Source organism: Salvelinus alpinus, chromosome 9 (genome assembly GCF_045679555.1).
Source record: "Salvelinus alpinus chromosome 9, SLU_Salpinus.1, whole genome shotgun sequence".
Taxonomy (NCBI): Eukaryota; Metazoa; Chordata; class Actinopteri; order Salmoniformes; family Salmonidae; genus Salvelinus; species Salvelinus alpinus.
The window spans coordinates 54,663,300-54,683,948 of record NC_092094.1 but is presented as its reverse complement, the minus strand read 5'-3'; the positions used below and the strand labels follow the sequence as shown (position 1 = coordinate 54,683,948).

Sequence of the window (20,649 nt, the reverse complement as noted above, 5' to 3'; positions counted from 1 at the left end):
TTAGGATAGAAAGAGAACATTGTGAGACAGGAGGGTCACATGACTGAAAAATAGGATTCAAGCTAACTCTGTACCAGTCACACCCTATAGCTTGGCTGTTTACAAGTGGAAGATGTAGAAGTGACTGATATGGGTTAATCCTATAATAAGTGGGCCTATACAAGCCATATGACCTAGACAGTAGCAGAGGAGCCTGTGGCTTAAGTTGAGGAACCCTTATTCACTATCACTTCTACTAATTGGCTATTAAGAGCAGGATTTTAAAGCTGTAGGCTATCCTCATCATGGCCAACAATTAATCATTGTTTCTCCAATCAAAAACCCCCCTTCCCCGCTCCTTCATGCTTAACATATTGGTTTCTGAGCACATTATTTCCTCTAATAAATATCGCTTTTTACCACTTACACATCTCATTAAAAAAAAAATTATATGTAGGCTAGTGACAATTTTTTTGAAGCCTTGTTTTCAGTCCTAACAAACTGGCATCACTAACATGAGAATTGAAAAAGTTTATGCACACCACACACCAGTGACAACAGACATAGCAAAGCCAACTATTAAAACATTCAATGGCAAAGAATTAATTTGGAGTCAAAAAGGACCACGTGCGCACTGTGAGCAATAGATGAGATGGAGGAAGCAGTCATATTTCGCAGGTCCTTTTCATCGGTCTCAATCTTATCTTATATAAAATAATTTTCGGGGGTTTTGGCCTATGAAATAACTATCCAAGGGAATATTGTTCTTGTCAGAAATTAGGAAATTGTGAAGCCACAGGAAGCTGAGCCGAGGTAAATTTGCAGGACAGGTAGCTAAGAACAATCAAGTGAGCTTTAAAAAGTGATCTAGTCCATTAGCTAGCCAAGACATTTGGGTAGCTGAAGGTCTTTTCATCCTAGGCTTTAGCAAGGTTGTTGATCATTTAATGGCTGCAGATGTGAAGAATGCTTCATTAACATGTTCTAACTTGCTGTCATGCAAATTCTTACACAGGTACACTGAAAGTCAATCTTAAAATAATGTCCTTCTCGTGGTTCGAACACACATAGGACTATTGATTAATTATAATGTCATTATTAGTGTTTACATAGCCCATTTAAATCTCCCCCAATGTCTCTAGTCTTTCTAGTGAGGGTGATCAGGCCTCAGGTCAGTCAGCCCTATTAAGTGAGGGTTTGTTTCTTGTACCTCAGACGTTAAAGATATTTCAAACTGTAACGGCTGTCTATCTCTTCCTCCTCATCTGACGAGGAGAGGCGAGAAGGATCGGAGGACCAATACGCAGAGTGGTAAGTGTCCATGTTTTAATAATATAAACTGAACACTACACAAATAACAAAATAACAAATGTGAACGAACCGAAACAGTACCGTGTGGCGACAAACACTGACACGGAAGACAAACACCCACAAACCAACAGTGAAAACAGGCAACCTAAATATGGCTCCCAATCAGAGACAATGCAAAACACCTGCCTCTGATTGAGAACCATATCAGGCTAAATGAACAAACCTAAACATAAAAACAAATAACATAGACTGCCCACCCCGACTCACACCCTGACCATACTAAATAAAGACAAAACAAGGGAAAATAAAGGTCAGAACGTGACACAAACATTGTGTGTATTAGGTTTACATTGGGTTTTTCAGTACATTTCTTATCAAAATAATTTACATGTGGGCAACCAAAACTCTGACAACAGATAGTTCAGAAAATTTCATTTTTGTACCCTTTAAGTTGTATCCTTTCTAACCCGTGAAAACCCCACTAAAACAAAAGTAAAAAGACCCCACACAATAAATCAAAGAGTATTAACGACTAACAAATATTTATTAACAGGTGGGTTGTGTGTGGGTGCTGGTGTGTGTGTGGTAAAAATTGTAGGGTAAACGACGTTCTGCTTTCCCCCTATTGCAAGGTTTATTACAAGACAAACATGATAACTTTCTCCATATTAGAAGGCATTGTTTTCATTTTAGTATACTTTCAAAAATTCTCTATATTTTTATTACCTATCTCTGTTGGATATTCAATTTCTGCTTCAATATTTATTAAAAGTCTATTATTTTAAGATTAATATGTAATGTTTTGGAGGGATCAATATGTATTAACTGGGTTGGCACTGTCTGTCAGTCCCCTGTAGATGGGGCGCTCGGTCCATAATAAGTCTGGCACCTGAGACAGCTTATACAGGGAAACAGATGCATTTTCCATTTTGCCTACTCACGAATAGAACGTCATCATTTGGGATATCAACTATCGGGAGTACAATACATTGTAGCCTTAAGTTTAATTAACAGAAAATCATTGGTTCTATTTAACAGGGTATGGGGTTTACTTCAAAATGTATTACCAGGGTGGAGGAAATCTCATCAGCGTTTATAGCTTTATTGGTTAGGGGTAAGTCAAGTCCCGTACAATGCTTTTACCTTATCTTTATCAAATGATCAATAAATGGACCAGGTGTATATTATTATAATGTTTTCTATTGTTACTTCATCAGATCTCTAGAAACCCATTATACTCAATATTTTGTTACTTTATCTCTAGTAACCCATTATACATTTTTGTGTTACATCACAAATTCCTCCCCTACACCAGTGTTCTATTTATACAGGGGTTTGAATATTCACTCTAGTGTTCTATTTAACAGACTATTCAGGAATAGTACTTTCTCCTTTCATCTCCACATACATGAGATGAAAGGACATTCATACATTCATCGCCACATACATGATGACATTATACCATCAAACTCCACCTATGAGTCATGCTATCCTTATGTAATCTAAAGTCATGTTACCCTCAGAGACATGTTATCCTCGCTACTAATGAGATGTGTAATCATGTTATCCTCTAATGAGACATGTTATCGTGTTATCCTCATTACTAATCGAGACATGTTATCATCTGAGACATGTTACTCGAATGAGATTTCTGAGACATGTTATCATCTACCTGTAGATCAAATGGGTGGTGGTGGACAGAACCCTAGATAACGTTACAGATACAACATAACTTGAGCTAGTCCTCTGACAGCTCTAATTCACTCAGTAATTTATAGCAAAATTTCAATCTCTTATTATCCAATTTTCAATCAGCTTATTATCCATATTTCAATGTTGTTATCCAAATTTCAATTTGTTTAATATCCACCTTTCAACAGGCCATGACCCAACGCACCACCAGGTTGTGTAAGGGATATTTGACCAATAAGGAGAGTGATGGAGTGCTGCATCAGATGACCTGGCCTCCACAATCCCCCAACCTCAACCAAATGGTTTGGGATGAGTCGGACCGCAGAGTGAAGGAAAAGCAGCCAACAAGTGCTCAGCATATGTGAGAACTCCTTCAAGACTATTGGAAAAGCATTCCAGGTGAAGCTGGTTGAGAGAATGCCAAGGGTGCGCAAAGCTGTCATCAAGGCTAAGAGTGGATATTTGAAGAATCTCAAATATCAACTATATTTTGATTTGTTTAAAACTTTTTTGGTTACTACATGATTCCATATGTGTTATTTCATAGTTTTGATGTCTTCACTATTATTCTACAATGTAGAAAATAGTAACAATTAAGAATGTTCTAAAACATTAGTGTAAAGTAAACGTTTTAGTTCATAATTATCAACTAGACATGTGAATGGTAATAATCTAGCTGGATGATTTTGCAAATATGATACTTTTTGTGTCTCAGGGTTAGGTTTTTGAGATGAAATGTTTACTTGGATGTTTTACCCGCACATCCGTTAAGTAGAGACTAAAATACCCTTAAACTTTTTTTTCAGCTTTCAATTTGTTTTTTAAAATTTTATTTTCGAAAGAATTTCATGTCTGGATTTCACTGTTTTGCACTGTTTTTGTCCTGTCTCACACCCAGACTTTTGACCTCACTTACAAAAGTCAAGATGCTTTACAAATAGTCCGGGTTGCCATTTGATTAGCTGTTCAGGAGTCTTATGGCTTGGGGTAGAAGCATCTTGGACCTAGACTTGGTGCTCCAGTACCGCTTGCCGTGCGGTAGCAGAGAGAACAGTCTATGACTAGGGTGGTTGGAGTCTTTGACAATTTTTAGAGCCTTCCTAAAAATTATAGAAAAATAAAGGTAAATATGACTTGAGAAGATAATATTTTTAATGTCATTACCAAATAGGCTATAATTTCATCAAATTATGTTAGATTTTTAAAATTATGTTATAATTATGTGTATTTAGGATACACTCTATGCTAGCAGTTCAACTGGAGTTAGCATGCTAGAATCCCATCTATTTATGACCAAATACTGTAGAAATGTCTTTCCCATCACACGTCAGTACCACCACAAAATTAACTGTGATGGTAAGGACAGAATGTGGTGGTAATGACAACATTTATTAGTTCATACATTCTCACTTACCTTAAGACCAGAAAAAACACACAAATTACAAGTTGGTTAAGTTGAAATTGAACACTTATTTGCTAAATAAGACCATTACATTTTGTATTAAGTTAGGATGATTGAGTGATTTTGATGTATATTTATGTGACTTACTTTGGTTACTGACTTTAATTATAAGTGTTTTATTTTTCTATAAGATGCCCCCTAAATCAACCAAGGACAGGACAAGGACATACACTATATATGCAAAAGTATGTGGACACCCTTCAAATTTGTGGATTCGGCGATTTCAGTAACACCCGTTGCTGAAAGGTGTATAAAATCGAGCACACAGCCATGCAATCTCCATAGACAAACATTGGCAGTAGAATGGCCCGTACTGAAGAGCTTAGTGACTTTCAACTGGCACCGTCATTCCAGCAAGTCAGTTCGTCAAATGTATGCCCTGCTAGAGCTGCCCCGGTCAACTGTAAGTGCTGTTATTATGCAGTGGAAACGTCTAGGAGCAACAACTGCTCAACCGCAAAGTGGTAGGCCACACAAGCGCACAGAACGGGACCACCGAGTGCTGAAGCTGGTAAAAATAGTCTGTCTTCAGTTGCAACATTCACTACCGAGTTCCAAACTGCCTCTGGAAGCAACATCAGCAAAATAACTGTTCGTCGTGAGCATCATGAAATGGGTTTCTATGGCCGAGCAGCCACACACAAGCATAAGATCACCATGGGCAATGCCAAGTATCTGCTGGAGTAGTGAAGCTAGCCTGCCATTGGACTCTGAAGAAATGGAAACGTGTTCTCTGGAGTGATGAATTACGCTTCACCATCTTGCAGTCCGACATACGAATCTGGGTTTGGCAGATGCCATGAGAACGCTACCTGCCCGAACGCATAGTGCCAACTGTAAAGATTAATGGAGGAGGAATAATGGTCTGGAGCTGTTTTTCATGGTTCGGGCTAGGCCCCTTAGTTCCGGTGAAGGGAAACCTCAACGCTACAGCATACAATGATATTCTAGATGATTCTGTGCATCCAACTTTGTGGCAACAGTTTGGGGAAGGCCCTTTCCTGTTCCAGTATGACAATGCCCCCGTGCACAAAGTGATGTCCATACAGAAATGGTTTGTCGAGATTGGTGTGGAAGAACTTGACAGAGCCTTGACGTCAACCCCATCAAACAAACACCTTTGGGATGAATTGCAACGCCGACTGCGAGCCAGGCCTAGTCGCCCAACATCCGCGCCCGACCTCACTAATGCTCGTGGCTGAATGGAGGCAAGTCCCCACAGCAATGTTTCAACATCTAGTGGAAAGCCTTCCCAGAAGAGTGGAGGCTTTTAAAACAGCAAAGGGGGGACCAACTCCATATTAATGCCCATGATTTTGGAATGAGATGTTCGACGAGCAGGTGTCCACATACTTTTGGTCATGTAGTGTATATAAACAGAATCAAACAAGATCCTTTAAGATACCAGCAGTATCATAAGAAACAAAAATAAAGATTACTCAAGAGAAAGTAAAGTGGTGAACTGAAATCCATCTCACAACTTTCCCAGTGAGAGAAAAAAAAGGAGGCTAAAGAAAATTAACCAAAGAAACAGAAGATCAACTATCCAGAAAATTGTGGTTATGGAGTCATACCTGTCAAGGAACACACCACCACAGACACCTGAAGTCTTACACCTACAGAATGATGACCTAACTGCCCTTCAAATGACTCCACATCTATGTGATTGTTTCGGCCCATGCACAAACCGTGATAATTCAACAAAGCACAACCTTCCACTTCCACCTGCACAGCACCACAGCCATCTCCTAGCGCAACACAGCCATCTCCTAGCGCAACACAGCCATCTCCTAGCGCAACACAGCCATCTCCTAGCGCAACACAGCCACCTCCTAGCGCACCACAGCCATCTCCTAGCGCACCAAAGCCATCTCCTAGCGCACCACAGCCATCTCCTAGTGCAACACAGCCATCTCCTAGCGCAACACAGCCCATTGCAGACATACATGAGGGACTGATTGGAAAGTGGTGTGTTGTGACAGATGATGAAGACCCTTACACTGGTATTACACAAGATGTTGATGCAGAGAGCTGCGCTCTAGTGAATACGATGAGTTGCGTGGGAGCCAACCGATTATTTTGGCCAATGAGAGAGGACATTGTATTGTACCAACAAGAGAATGTGCTTGGGATTGTCCCTGAGCCTCATCCAGTGACAATATGATGCAAGGAAATTTGCTCTCTCGTTAACCTCTACGGGATCGGTGTCCCCCCCCCCCCCCCGCGGGATGGTTGAGTTAACGTAGGCTAATGTGATTAGCATGAGGTTGTAAGTAACAATAACATTTCCCAGGATATAGACATATCTGATATGGGCGGAAAGCTTAAATTCTTGTTCATCTAACTGCACTGTCCACTTTACAGTAGCTATTACAGTGAAATAATACCATGCTATTGTTTGAGGACAGTGCACAATTATGAACTTGAAAATGTATTAATAAACCAATTAGGCACATTTGGGCAGTCATGATACAACATTTTGAACAGATATGCAGTGGTTCATTGGATCAGTTTAAAAATGTGCACATACACTGCACATACAATGTTTACATACACTAGTGTCCAAAATCTAAATTGCGCATGGGCTGGAATAATCCATTATGGCCTTTCTCTTTCATTAAAAAAAATCATGTTTTTTCATTGTATTACCTTTTACGAGATCTAATGTGTTATATTCTCCTACATTAATTTCACATTTCCACAAATATACATTTAAACTCAGTTTTTCACAATTCCTGACATTTAATCCTAGTAAAAATTCCCTGTCTTAGGTCAGTTAGGATCACCACTTTATTATAAGAATGTGAAATGTCTGAATAATAGTAGAGAGAATGATTTATTTCAGCTTTTATTTCTTTCATCACATTCCCAGTGGGTCAGAAGTTTGCATACACTCAATTAGTATTTGGTAGCATTGCCTTTTAAATTGTTTAACTTGGGTCAAACGTTTCGAGTATTTTGTGAAGTGCACCAGTCCCTCCTGCAGCAAAACACCACCACAACATGATGCTGCCACCCCCGTGCTTCACGGTTGGGATGGTGTTCTTCGGCTTGCAAGCGTCCCCCTTTTTCCTCCAAACAGATCGATGGTCATTATGGCCAAACAGTTCTATTTTTGTTTCATCAGACCAGAGGACATTTCTCCAAAAAGTACGATCTTTGTCCCCATGTGCAGTTGCAAACCGTAATCTGGCTTTTTCATGGTGGTTTTGGAGCAGTGGCTTCTTCCTTGCTGAGCGGCCTTTCAGGTTATGTCGTTATAGGACTCGTTTTACTGTGGATATTGTAACGGCTGTCATCTTCGTTCTCCTCCTCAGACGAGGAGGAGCATGGATCGGACCAACACGCAGCGAGGTATGTAGACATAATGATTTATTAAATGAAGACGAAACACGAAGAACACTTGAATAAACTACAAAACAACAAACGACGTTAAACAGACCTGAACTTGTGAACATAAAAAAAACAATGAACGCACGAACAGGAAAGAACGAACGAATGAATGAATGAACGAGACGAGACAGTACCGTGTGGTGTAAGAAACACAGACACAGCAACAATCACCCACAAACAAACAGTGTGAACAGCCTACCTAAATATGGTTCTCAATCAGAGGAAAACGTAAAACACCTGTCCCTGATTGAGAACCATATCAGGCTAGTTGACATGAACCCAACATAGAAACACATAACATAGAATGCCCACCCAACTCACGTCCTGACCCACTAAAACAAACAATTAACACAATAACTAGGGTCAGAACGTGACAGATATAGATACGTTTGTGCCTGTTTCCTCCAGCATCTTCACAAGGTCCTTTACTGTTGTTCTGGGATCGATTTGCACTTTTCGCACCAAAGTACGTTCATCTCTAGGAGACCGAACGCGTCTCCTTCCTGAGCGGTATGACGACTGCGTGGTCCCATGGTGTTTATACTTACGTACTATTGTTATTTACAATGACAGCCCACGCCAGTCAAACCCAGACGACGCTTGGCCAATTGTGCACCGCTCAATGGGACTCCCAATCACAGCCAGATGTGATTCAGCCTGGATTCAAACCAGGAACTGTAGTGTCGCCTCTTGCACTGAGATGCAGTGCCTTAGACCGCTGCGCCACTCGGGAGCCCTAATGTCAGCTAGTGTTTCCAACCTTGTACATGTATATCTGAATCCCAAAATTGTTCTAAAATATGCTTAAGTTATTGAGGCATGTATCTTTGGTTTTTGAGGTTTTGAATGGTGTGTTCTATATCTTCAACTGTGACATTAAAATGTTTAATCGTACTTTTCATCAGTTGTTTTATATGAAATGTTATTTACACCACACTCTGTCATTCCCACAATGCTGAGTCATTACCCATCACAGTACATATTTTCGAGGAAAAGGTGTATTAAATTACAATTTTTATTGATAATTTTTCCCATATGTGAACCTTATATGCTTGTTATTAAGATAATTCTTAAAATAAATGGTAAATACATGTTTCTGAGTATCATCAATGCATATATGGACATTTAGACATGACAATGATGAATACATATAATTAAGAAAATGTAAAAATAGTTAAAAAAACAATATTTAATAAAATATAATGTGAATTGTTGTATAAAATACCTTAGGCACAATTTCTGTAATTTCCTTTTCAACTAAAATAGAAAATTTAATGACTGTGTAGACGTTGTTAATGTTGTAAATGACTATTGTAGCTGGAGAATGGCCAATTTTTTTCCAGGGAATATCTACATAGGAGTACAGAGGCCCATTATCAGCAACCATCACTCCTGTTTTCCAATGGCACGTTGTATTAGCTCATCCAAGTTTATCATTTTAAAAGGCTAATTGATCATTACAAAACCCTTTTGCAATTAAGTTAGAACAGCTGAAAACTGTTGTCCTGATTAAAGAAGCAATAAAACTGGCCTTCTTTAGACTAGTTGAGCATCTGGAGCATCAGCATTGTGACGGTTCGATTGCAGGCTCAAAATGGCCAGAAACAAAGACATTTCTTCTGAAGCTTGTCAGTCTATTCTTGTTCTGAGAAATGAAAGCTATTCCATGCAAGAAATTGCCAAGAAACTGAAGATCTCGTACAACGCTGTGTATTACTCCCTTCACAGAACAGCGCAAACTGGCCCTAACCAGAAAAGAAAGAGGAGTGGGAGGCCCCGGTGCACAACTGAGCAAGAGGACAAGTACATTAGAGTGTCTAGTTTGAGAAGCAGACACCTCACAAGTCCTCAACTGGCAGCTTCATTAAATAGTACACGCTAAACACTAGTCTCAACGTCAACAGTGAAGAGGCGACTCTGGGATGCCGGCCTTCTAGGCAGATTTGCAAAGAAAAAGCCATATTTCAGACTGGCCAATAAAAATAAAAGATTAAGATGGGCAAAAGAACACAGACACTGGACAGAGGAAGATTGGAAAAAAGTGTTATGTACAGACGGATCTAAGTTTGAGGTGTTCGGATCACAAAGAAGAACATTCGTGAGACGCAGAAAAAATTGGTGGAGGCAATGTGATGGTCGGGGGGTACTTTGGTGGTGGTAAAGTGGGAGATTTGTACAGGGTAAAAGGGATCTTGAAGAAGGCTATCATTTTGTAACGCCATGCCATACCCTCTAGACGGTGCTTAATTGGAGACAATTTCCTCCTACAACAGGACAATGACCCAAAGTACAGCTCCAAACTATACAATAACTATTTAGGGAACAAGCAGTCAGCTGGTATTCTGTCTATAATGGATTGGCCAGCACAATCACCGGATTTCAACCCTATTGAGCTGTTGTGGGAGCAGCTTGACCGTATGGTACGAATGAAGTGCCCATCAAACCAATCCAACTTGTGGAGGTGCTTCAGGAAGCACGGGGTGAAATCTCTTCAGATTACCTCAACAAAATGACAACTAGAATGCCAAAGGTCTGCAAGGCTGTAATTGTTGCAAATGGAGGATTCTTTGACGAAAGCAAAGTTTGAAGGAAACAATTATTATTTCAATTAAAAATCATTATTTCTAACCTTGCCAATGTCTTGACTATATTTCCTATCCATTTTGCAACTCATTTCATGTATGTTTTCATGGAAAACAAGAACATTTCTAAGTGACCCTAAACTTTTGAATGGTATTGTACCCCGTGACCACACCCACAAGGGATTGTTTTGTGATTTTTTCCCCCATACAGAAATAACAAAACATGCCAAAAAGCTGCTGTGTTGCTCAATGTACATTTAACCAGGTCAAAAATCCCAACCTACGGTTCGCAATTCTCCCACGTAGGGGCTACGAGAAAAGCCCTGTGGCTTCAGGCTATTCGGTGTAGTAGAGTGGGAAATGTGGGGAACCAGTGTCCAAGTAGGCTACACATAGCTAAGTTTGTGGAAAACATTTAATCACAGATAAGACATTTAACTTTTTTTGTATAATCTGTTTGTAACTCCACTCAGTACTTGTAGCTGTATAGTCCGTTTGTTTGTGTTGTTGGTCTTGGCTAGCTTAATGTTCCAGTAGGTAGCTAGCTAGCACTCACTCAAGTGGCTGCTAGCACCATCATGAAAAGGGGCATGAGGGAAGCCCTACAATATTATGTTTTTCTAAGTAGTGAGAACGCTAGGGAGCAGGCAGGGATGAAAAGTAATCGTTATATAAATTGTACTTTTCTTAAATGTAGTTTTGTAATTGATTAAAATAAGTTTCTTGACAACAAGAAAACTGTGTTTGAAAAATATGAAGTTTTTGCTGTGGGCCAATGGAGTAAACTAGGTAACCACAGGTTATTTTCCCTACAGGCGGGCAGGGCCGCGATGTTCTATCTAATACCGACTGGGGCTTTAGCTTTGGTAATCAGTGTCAACCATGGAGCACGTTCTGATTGGCAAGTGAGGGGTCAAGCCTCGACACACCTTCAACTTGTTTATTCATCAAAACCCAGCCCTTTCGCACCACCGCCAGCTACTGCGCCTATCATTCTGGTTGTGAAAATAGCACAAATATTTCTGACACCCCCCGAACCTATAGAGCTACTGAGCTACAGCGCTTAGATTTACCATTTCATTAGGTTTGTTAAAATAGAGCCTTCAATGTCATTATGGTGTGCAGCCTACCTTGTTGACAGGGATGACGAGAAAGGACCCTCCACCTGCAGTCTCAGTGACAATGGCCAGGAACTTGGCATTGACAGCACAGAAGTGGTTGTCATGGACGTTTCTGGTGATGGGGATGCCATCAAAGCACTGCTCTCGGTTGCCTGCCTTGCCGTACACATTCCGAAACTTTGAGCTTCTGTATGTCGGACGCCATGATATCTGGGGACAAAGCACAGTGAAGAATATCAGTGAAACAGTAAACAGCCTGTCTGCAAAGAGGAGACACATTCTCTTTCTTTATTTTCATATTCTATGTCCTTTTCAGGACACTTCCTAGAGGTGTTTTACACTTCACAATGTTATTCAGGACCAATTGTCTTGGTTGTCTTTTGTTGGAGATCTCAAGTGTGCAAATGACCCCTGCAACGCTTAGTGATGATATTTTCAATGTGAATGGATGCAGGCAGTAGTCCTTGGCTGTTCTCCCAGGCTGTCAGTGTAGTTGGAATTTATTATGAGGTGACCTGAGAGTGCTGTGGGTCTTTGTGGCATGGCATGGTGGGTTACTTAAGGGAATGATAGCCAAGGTGTAATAAGCAGACAGATGAGAGTGGTGAAAAGCCTTCAGAGCGACAGGATCGTCTGGTAAAAGAATAGAGGTTGCAGCTTATTTAGGGCTGGCAGCTACACACTGGGAAGCAACGCTTGCCCTATCAATATCAATTAGCCCTCAATACAGTTGAGCGTATTTCCACTGTCTGTCTGATATTCAACCCTGAGTATGTGATCCATAGACAGTATGGTGTGTGAATTAGGGGCTGGTAATTTCTGGTGGGCTTGGTAGGTTGGTAAGCTGTAAGGTTGGTAAGCTGCTTGGAGTTCATGTTGATATAAGCCCATATGTTGTTTGACTGTGTTCCTCCTTACTTACTGACAACGCCAGAGGGGTTTGAGTTCTTAAAGCCAACATTTCTCATTTGCCATCATGTCCTTAGCTGAGAAATGGCACAGGCAGAAGAACAGCTGTCAGTGCACGGCCTTGCTGCCCACATGATGTTGTAACACAAATCAAATAGTCATGGCATGAGGACTTTGACCTATTTTCATATGTAGCAGTTTTTTTCCACTGAGAGGATTCCAAGGATAAGCCGTAGCTAGTGAGTGCATCATTATTTTTCCTACTTTTAGGAAGGTGATTTTTGTTGTACAACTCCATTACAACTAAAGAAAGAATGTGAAAAAAATGCAACGGAAAAAAGAGCAAAATGTGATGGCAGATGGATCAGTAATCATTTCAATGGCTTTCTTGTGAAACACACTGTTGGCTATACAACCACCATGCATGATCATGGACGACCTGTTAGGAGTAGATCCTGCCTTTTTTAAATCCTAAGAAAACACAATTTTCCCTTCCTGATGATAAAGATTTTTCTTTCTACGTGTCTACTCCAGAAATAGCTTCCAGTGTAGACTATGCACCTCTGTGCTGAGCCAACTATTCCTCTTCTCACCTGGCTACCACCGGTGGCAAGACAAAACGTTTTTTTTAATGAATAAACAAGTTGTGGGTGTGTGTGTCAAGGCTTGGCCGCTCACTGGCCAATCAGAACGCGCTCCATGGATAAATATGTCGTTGTTTCAAGTTGTGTGTTTACGGTCTTTTATGTATTGCGTTTTCATCAACTCCAATTTGAATGTTAGTCCGTTATAGCCTAGTTCGTTAAATAGCCTGCCCCATATTCGCTAAATATGTTGAACAGGTTTGCAATCCACATTGCTCAAGTTGCATTGCTTCATTATGGAAATACATCCTTAAACATAGGCTATAGCATAAAGGTCTTCTCCGGTCCAATAAGTTGGACTCAAACGGACCCGAAAACAATCAGACCCGATGCCTCACAAGTCCTCAACTGGCAGCTTCATTAAATAGTACCCGCAAAAACACAGTTTCAACATCAACAGTGAAGAGACGACTCCGGGATGCTGGCCTTCACCTGATAACACAACTGGACAGTAGTCCGGTGAGACACAACTGTAGGACCTGTCTGGTTGACTGAGATATTAAAGAAAGCAGAGCAATGCCTTATCATGAACAGACCTTTTCTCATTTTAGTAACCATTGAGTCTATATGCAGAGCCGTGGTCAGGTCCATTTGGGTCCACTCGGATAGATCAGCTGTAGTTACATGGACCCAAGACCCGATGACATTCAATCAGGACCCGACTCGGACCAGAGGGAAAAGCTTGAATTTTGGACCCGGTCTCGCTCAGGTCCCAGGTCGGATCTCAGGTATTCAGGTTTGGGTAGACCCGTGAAGACCTCTACTATAGCATTCGCACTGAGATAGGGACTAGGCCTACTGTAAATTGCAGTCTGGACATGGACATGCCGAACGTAGTCAATAAGAAAGATAAAACTCACTAGGCTATTGATAAGGCCTGAAAAGACACTGTATAATTCTAATGAAATTCTTATAAAAACGGAACAGCAACTTGTTTTAAATAGGCTATGTCTAAATACAGTTGCAGGCACCATGATTGCTCCATGTGGGCGTATCATACAGACAAGGTAACTTAGACTATGGAGGGTTTTACAGACCATCCAAACGTTTCACAGGACCTGGATAAAGATCCAATATACACTACTGTAAAACAGAAAAGGGGGAATGTCCACTTACCGATATACTGCACGCAAATGTAATGTTTTATAAACACCATGGAACCATCTTACAGATCATATTTCCACTTCTCCAGAAATAGCAGATAAAATTGCTATGAAATAATAATTTTAAAAAAGTTTCTAAATATGCGATTCACCAATACAACAGGCACATCTTTCCTTCCATGGGCTTTGTCCGTCATGACTGGATAGGCAGCGCTTCCGCTCTCAAAATCTATGCCATTATCAACTGTGCTATGGTTAAGACCGGCTTTTTGCGGGTTCTAAAAACGTTTCATTACCGCTGCATGAAATTGTCACTTTTGCGCTTGTTTTTAAGTACACATCTCACAAATTGCCTCTTCCCCTACCTTAGCGCAAGTGAGCTGATGTTAGACAGGCACGCTAAATTGCAGGACCAGTTTATACATGACAAAATTGCAAACTAACGTGGGTTTGATACTTGCGTCTCCTTAGCACCAGCCTAAAATAGAGCCCTAAATCTGCTGTGTTCACCCTGTAGCTTACTTTAAGTTTCAGCTCATGTCGGTAGAGAGTAAATAGACAGAGTCACAGCTTCACATAGTATTGTTCTAAGTGAAATCTTGTTCTCATTGAGGTAGATGTTTACACAGATATTTCTAATGGCCATTGATACTTCACGGAGGATTTCCTAAGAGGAAATCACATTCAAACCGTGGTTCATTTCACGTAATGTTTGGCTGATTGAAATCTGCCTTTAGTATAGTAAACTAAGTAGGTCTCTGTGGTAGTAAGTAGAACATTAGAGTAGCCTACCTCACCTAGTTAGAAATTGGAGCCAAGCAGTGGCGGCCCGTCATTTAGGGATTTTGAGCCCCAGATTTTAAGCTAAAAAAATAAAAAAATGTTGGGCTTGCCTGTTTTGCATGTTATTTTGGCAGGAAGACATGTCACATATCAGCATTTAAGACGTCACATATCAGTTTGCAAACAATGTAAAAAAAAATATATATATATCATTGAGTTAATAAAGCCGCATACAAATGTGGTCTCTTTTTTGTTTTCTTGAGTAAGGGAGCTCCAAAATGCAGGTGTTTTAGCCTAGCTCAGTGTTTTCTGTGGTGGTGGGGCAAGCCGGGAGAAAATACGGAGCGTTGCGCAGCGATTGGCTCAGTGTTCTGTCACTCTTGGGGATGCTACGTCACCGCCAAGTCTAAGGGTATACTTAGAAAATTCTAGCCCCTTGGGTGCTGCCATAGCCTTTTCACACATACCAACACACGGGTGTGATCATTCTACAGTGGTCCCTGTAGCGTACGATCAAAACGGTGTGATTAGAACGCTTTTTTAGAACATCCAGTTTCGAATGACGCAACAATCAGCATTTGAGCTGGCCACACTGTTTTTTCAGAAACATTTTGCACAAACACAGTCCTTACAAAGTTATGTCCAGAATGTGAGCAATTTATTCTTGGATGCAATGTTCAGCCATTCACAGAAGTAGCTACAGCCTAACACAATCATCCAAACCGGAAAAATGTAGGCTACATTTGTCCTAGCGCTAACTGAGGAATAAGTGACTTCATCTTGGAAATAGGGGGCGCCATTTTCACTTTTGGATAAAATGGTGCCCAAATTAAACTGTCCTAGATCATATGATATGCATATTATTATTACTATTGGATAGAAAACACTCTGAAGTGTCTAAAACTGTTTGAATTATATCTGTGAATAAAACAGAACTTATTTGGCAGGCAAACTTCCATACAGGAAGTGAAAATTCTGAAATGGGTCGCTGTGAAAGGCATCGCCTATTCAATTGCCTAATATTTATGGATATGTATGCACTTCATACGCCTTCCACTAGATGTCAACAGGCAGTAGAACGTGGAATGAAGTGTCTAGCCTTATGTGGGACCGAATGAGAGCCTTTGGAGTGACAGGTCAGCCATATTGGCAGTATTTGGCCTCGCACTTGGGTATGTCATATCTTTGTCTGCAAATCGTTAGATAGACACGAAGAAATGCTCCGTCTGGGACGTTATTGGATATATATGAGAAAAACATCCTGAAGATTGATTCTCAACTGAGTTTGACCAGTTTATTCGACTTTTATTATCACATTTAGAAGTTTTCGTTCATTGCGTCAAATCTTCATGGACACGTGAGCTACACATGCTAGCCAAAGTTGCTAATTCGACAGAAGAAATGGACATTCTAAAACAAAACAACGATTTATTGTGGAACTAGGATTCCTGCCACTGCATTCTGACGAAAGTTCATCAAAGGTAAGGGAATATTTATGATGTTATTTCGTATTTTTGTTGACTCTGTTGACTCAAACATGGCGGAGAATGGCTGAGCGCTGTCTCAGATTATTGCATGCTGTGCTTTTTACTAAAGTTATTTAAAAAAATCTAACACAGCGGTTGCATTAAGAACCAATGTATCTTTAATTATATGTACAACATGTATTTTTCATCAAAGTTTATGATGAGTTTTTCTGTTAGATTACGTGGCTCTCTAAAATTTCTCTGTATATTTTGGAGCCATTTCTGAACATGGCGCCAATGTAAAACCACGATTTGTAGCTATGAATATGCACATTTTTGAACAAAACATAAATGTATTGTATAACATGATGTCATAAGACTGTCATCTGATGAAGTTGTTCAAAGGTTAGTGATAAATTTTATCTCTATTTGTGGGTTTTGTGAAAGCTATCTTTGCGGTGAAAAAATGGCGTTGTGTTTTGGGCTATTGTGGTGAGCTAACATAAATATATGTTGTGTTTTCGCTGTAAAACATTTAAAAAATCGGACATGTTGGCTGGATTCACAAGATGTTTATCTTTAATTATGTGTACAACATGTATCTTTCATAAAAGTTTTATGATGAGTATTTCTGTATTTCACGTTGCTCTCTGTAATTATTCTGGCGGTTTGGGAGCCATTTCTGAACATGTCGCCAATGTAAAACCACGATTTGTAGCTATAAATATGCACATTTTCGAACAAAACATAAATGTATTGTATATAATGATGTCATAAGACTGTCATCTGATGAAGTTGTTCAAAGGTTAGTGATACATTTTATCTCTATTTGTGGGTTTTGTGAAAGCTATCTTTGCGGTGAAAAAATGGCGTTGTGTTTTGGGCTATTGTGGTGAGCTAACATAAATATATGTTGTGTTTTCGCTGTAAAACATTAAAAGAATCGGACATGTTGGCTGGATTCACAAGATGTTTATATTTCATTTGCTGTATTGGACTTGTGATTTCATGAAATGATATTATATTATATCCCTGTGGCGCTAGGCTAGGCTATGCTAGTCAGCGTTTCTGATGAGAATGATACCGGATCCGGGATGGGTAGTCCAGAAAGGTTTTAACACAAGCGGTCATGTTTTTGTAACTCTCGGCTGACAGAAACTACAATATGAGTTAGCTAATAGCAATTACTATTCATAATTAATCACATCACGGGTGAGCACACCATTGATCAAAATAATTTAGTAAAACACTTTCTAGAAGTCGAAAGTAATCTGCCGATGGAGCCATGTTTGTTGACATACAATGCATTCTGAGTTTCACGTAATCGTCTGTCGGACCAAAGATGTTATAACAAAATTAGGTGAGTTTGGTCTGACAGACGATTACGTGAAACCCAGAATGCATTGTATGTCAATGAACATGGCTCCACACATAGCTGGAATTAGCTTAGCTCATCATAATCAGTTCAACCTTCAAAAAAGTATTTTACACACATAATATGTGTCCATTACAATCTATGCAAGAATCGAAATGCATGATTTGTCACCAGTACTTGAAAACGTGTGAATAAAACAGTAAATACAGTATATAAATCATTACCACACAAAACATTTTCTGATAGTGATTTATTGATAGAAGTGGTGCGTGCCGGCAGTCAATCACGTAACCTCTCACTCCCACTCTGAGCCATTCAGTGTTGTTGTTTATGTATGTAGCTAGTGAGCTAAGCTGTAGCATTAGCAATGTCTTTCAAAAGGAGACAACTCACAAATGCGGAAATTCTGGAGATTTTTTGAAAGTCTGACAATGAGTCTGAGTATGAAAGTCAGGAATCAGATTCTGACAGTGACAGTGAGGAGCTGCCCCCCAACCTTGTAGCCATTAAGAACCCTGAATCTGAGGACCCCTTGTCCACTGACGAAGTCCCAGGTCCCTTTGAAGATGCTGGTGGTGATGGAGGCAGACCGACAGTGGATGAAGTATAGGAGTTCTGTAGTAGCTGGAAGGCCACCAGCTATTTCACCCCTCCTGGCCCTGCTGTTTGTTTTGACGAGTCCCAGTCTGGAGTGCAACACCCCTTGCCATTTCCATCTGAGGCAGAGTGCTCAAAGTTGTTTCTGACAGAGGAGCTGGTGGGAGACATAGTAGAGGAGACCAGTTGCTATGCTATGGAGCTACAGGAGAAGAGAGAGCCAGGAGTGATGGGAAAACTTGCTAAATGGGTGACAACCACAATTAGTGAAATGTATACCTTCCTGGTGACAGTCCTTCTCACGGGAATAGTCAAGAAGAACTCCCTAAGAGAATAGTGGAGCACAGATCCTATGTTTGCAACTCCCTTCTTTGCCACCCTCTTCTCCCAAGACCGCTTCATTTTTCTGCTGCGATGCCTGCATTTAGTCAACAATGCCACTGCCAACCTAAATGACTCGCTATACAAATTAAGAAATGTTCTTCCAAGCCTGACAAGTGGTTGAAATGTGTTTTCTTGCTGTGTTTTCATCCAGTAAAACTGTTAAGGAGTGTACACTAGCATTCAAAAGCTGGCCTCAGTCTTCAGCTCCAAAGATGTCCAGCTCCAGCTCCAGTTATGATTTTGGCAAATAGTGTTTGTGGTTTCTGAAAGTACAGAATAAAGAGGAATTATTAGTAGTTAGAATACAATATCACCATATAGCAATCAAACTATTTTACAAAGAAGAAACATAATAAACACTGCTATAAAAATAATATATTTCACTGACAAAATCACAAATTAGAGTTATAACAGTAAGACACAGTAACTGTTGAGCTCCACAAGGGGGCAGGGCAGAACAGAGCTATGCTAAATAGTCCAACTGAAAACAAACCATGGTCAAATATTTTTCATTTATTTAACTAGGCAAGTGATTTAAGAACAAATTCTTATTTACAATGACAGCCTACACTGGCCAAACTCGGACAAAACTAGGCCAATTGTGACTCCCAATCACGACCGGTTGTGATACAGCCTGTATTCAAACCAGGGTGTCTGTTGTGACGCCTCCAGCACTGAAATACAGGGCCTTAGACCGCCGCGCCACTTGGGAGTCATAAAGCCAGGGCAGCTTCAAAAGACAACACAAGCTAATACTACTCTGATGCAATTAGCATTGATTTACAGAGCTAATAGAAGAAAGTAGCTAGCTACATAAGCATGATTGAATATAACACCATAAAGGTTATGAAATGAGTAACATTACCTCGCGTGTCCGTGGTTATAAGGAATATACACAAATATATTGAGCTACAGTAGAAACGACATAACGTAAAAAGACACTTACTTTGATAGAACCGCACACATTTCCAAAGTTATTGTCAGTAATGAAAACAACAATGACTGCGATGCGGGCACCAGACGAAAAATGTGAACACGTGTGTGCAGATGCTGTTCTGATGGGACATGCGCAAATGTCTGCAGACTTGAACTGCACAAACAATTTGGAAGTGCTTGGGGAATTTTGTCCGGGTCAGAAATTCCAAAACTATAAGTTGTCCACAAAAGTAAAAGGATTACTTTTATGTGAATTAATGAGGAGGCGGAACACACCTCAATTCAAACTGTTCTTAGAAAATAAAAACTTGTTAGAAAATAATTTGAAATTGACAAGTTGAAAACAGCCTATAAATAAAAACAGGCAGCGTGCCTTGGTTTGAGGGCAGCGTGGATTAAATGTCCTGTTGCGCAACAATCACATTTTGGAATGGAGAGAACATTCTAACATCACGTGCATAAAAACATTCACGCTGGGGGGCGACCGTTAGAGATATTTGGAACTCACGTATGAAAAGGATAGAGTTACATTAGAAGTGCCCATCCAAGAAGGCTCAAGGTCATTGGCCATAGATAAAATGACATCAAATCACATTATATCTACAGTAGCTTTGATTGGACTGATCATGTCAACGTCATACTTTCAAATTCTTAGCTAGCAGTCATCATCATGAATCAAGTCGACAATCTACTGGCAAATCCTTTTTAATCCTTGTCATCTGAAGAGAAATAATGAAGAGAAAGTATAGATAAAACGTATCGGTGCTCATCGGCCATTGGACATAAACATTACACAACAAGTTGGAAATTGCAAAATCAACAATTAATGGTTTGGAAGGAATCAGTGGCTACCTGTGAGATCAATACAACTGGGAACTCGGGAAAAAACGATTTACGACTGAGAAAACAGGT

At 40.1% G+C, this 20,649-nt stretch overlaps 1 protein-coding gene and 1 long non-coding RNA gene across 4 annotated transcripts in view; both read right to left on the bottom strand.

The window, feature by feature from the left end:
- Window positions 1–20,649, bottom strand: part of LOC139530400 (coronin-2B-like) — a 48,995-nt gene that overhangs the window by 16,461 nt on the left and 11,885 nt on the right. For all 3 annotated transcript variants that reach the window (XM_071326773.1, XM_071326771.1, XM_071326772.1), the window contains exon 2: window positions 11,550–11,750. In XM_071326773.1, the coding sequence (XP_071182874.1) occupies window positions 11,550–11,750 (201 nt within the window). The remainder of the gene's footprint in view (window positions 1–11,549; window positions 11,751–20,649) is intronic.
- On the bottom strand, window positions 18,056–19,878 carry LOC139530402 (uncharacterized). Its single transcript, XR_011666023.1, has 2 exons — window positions 19,748–19,878; window positions 18,056–19,064 (listed from the first exon to the last, which is right to left on the bottom strand). It is a non-coding gene; the product is annotated as an uncharacterized lncRNA (long non-coding RNA).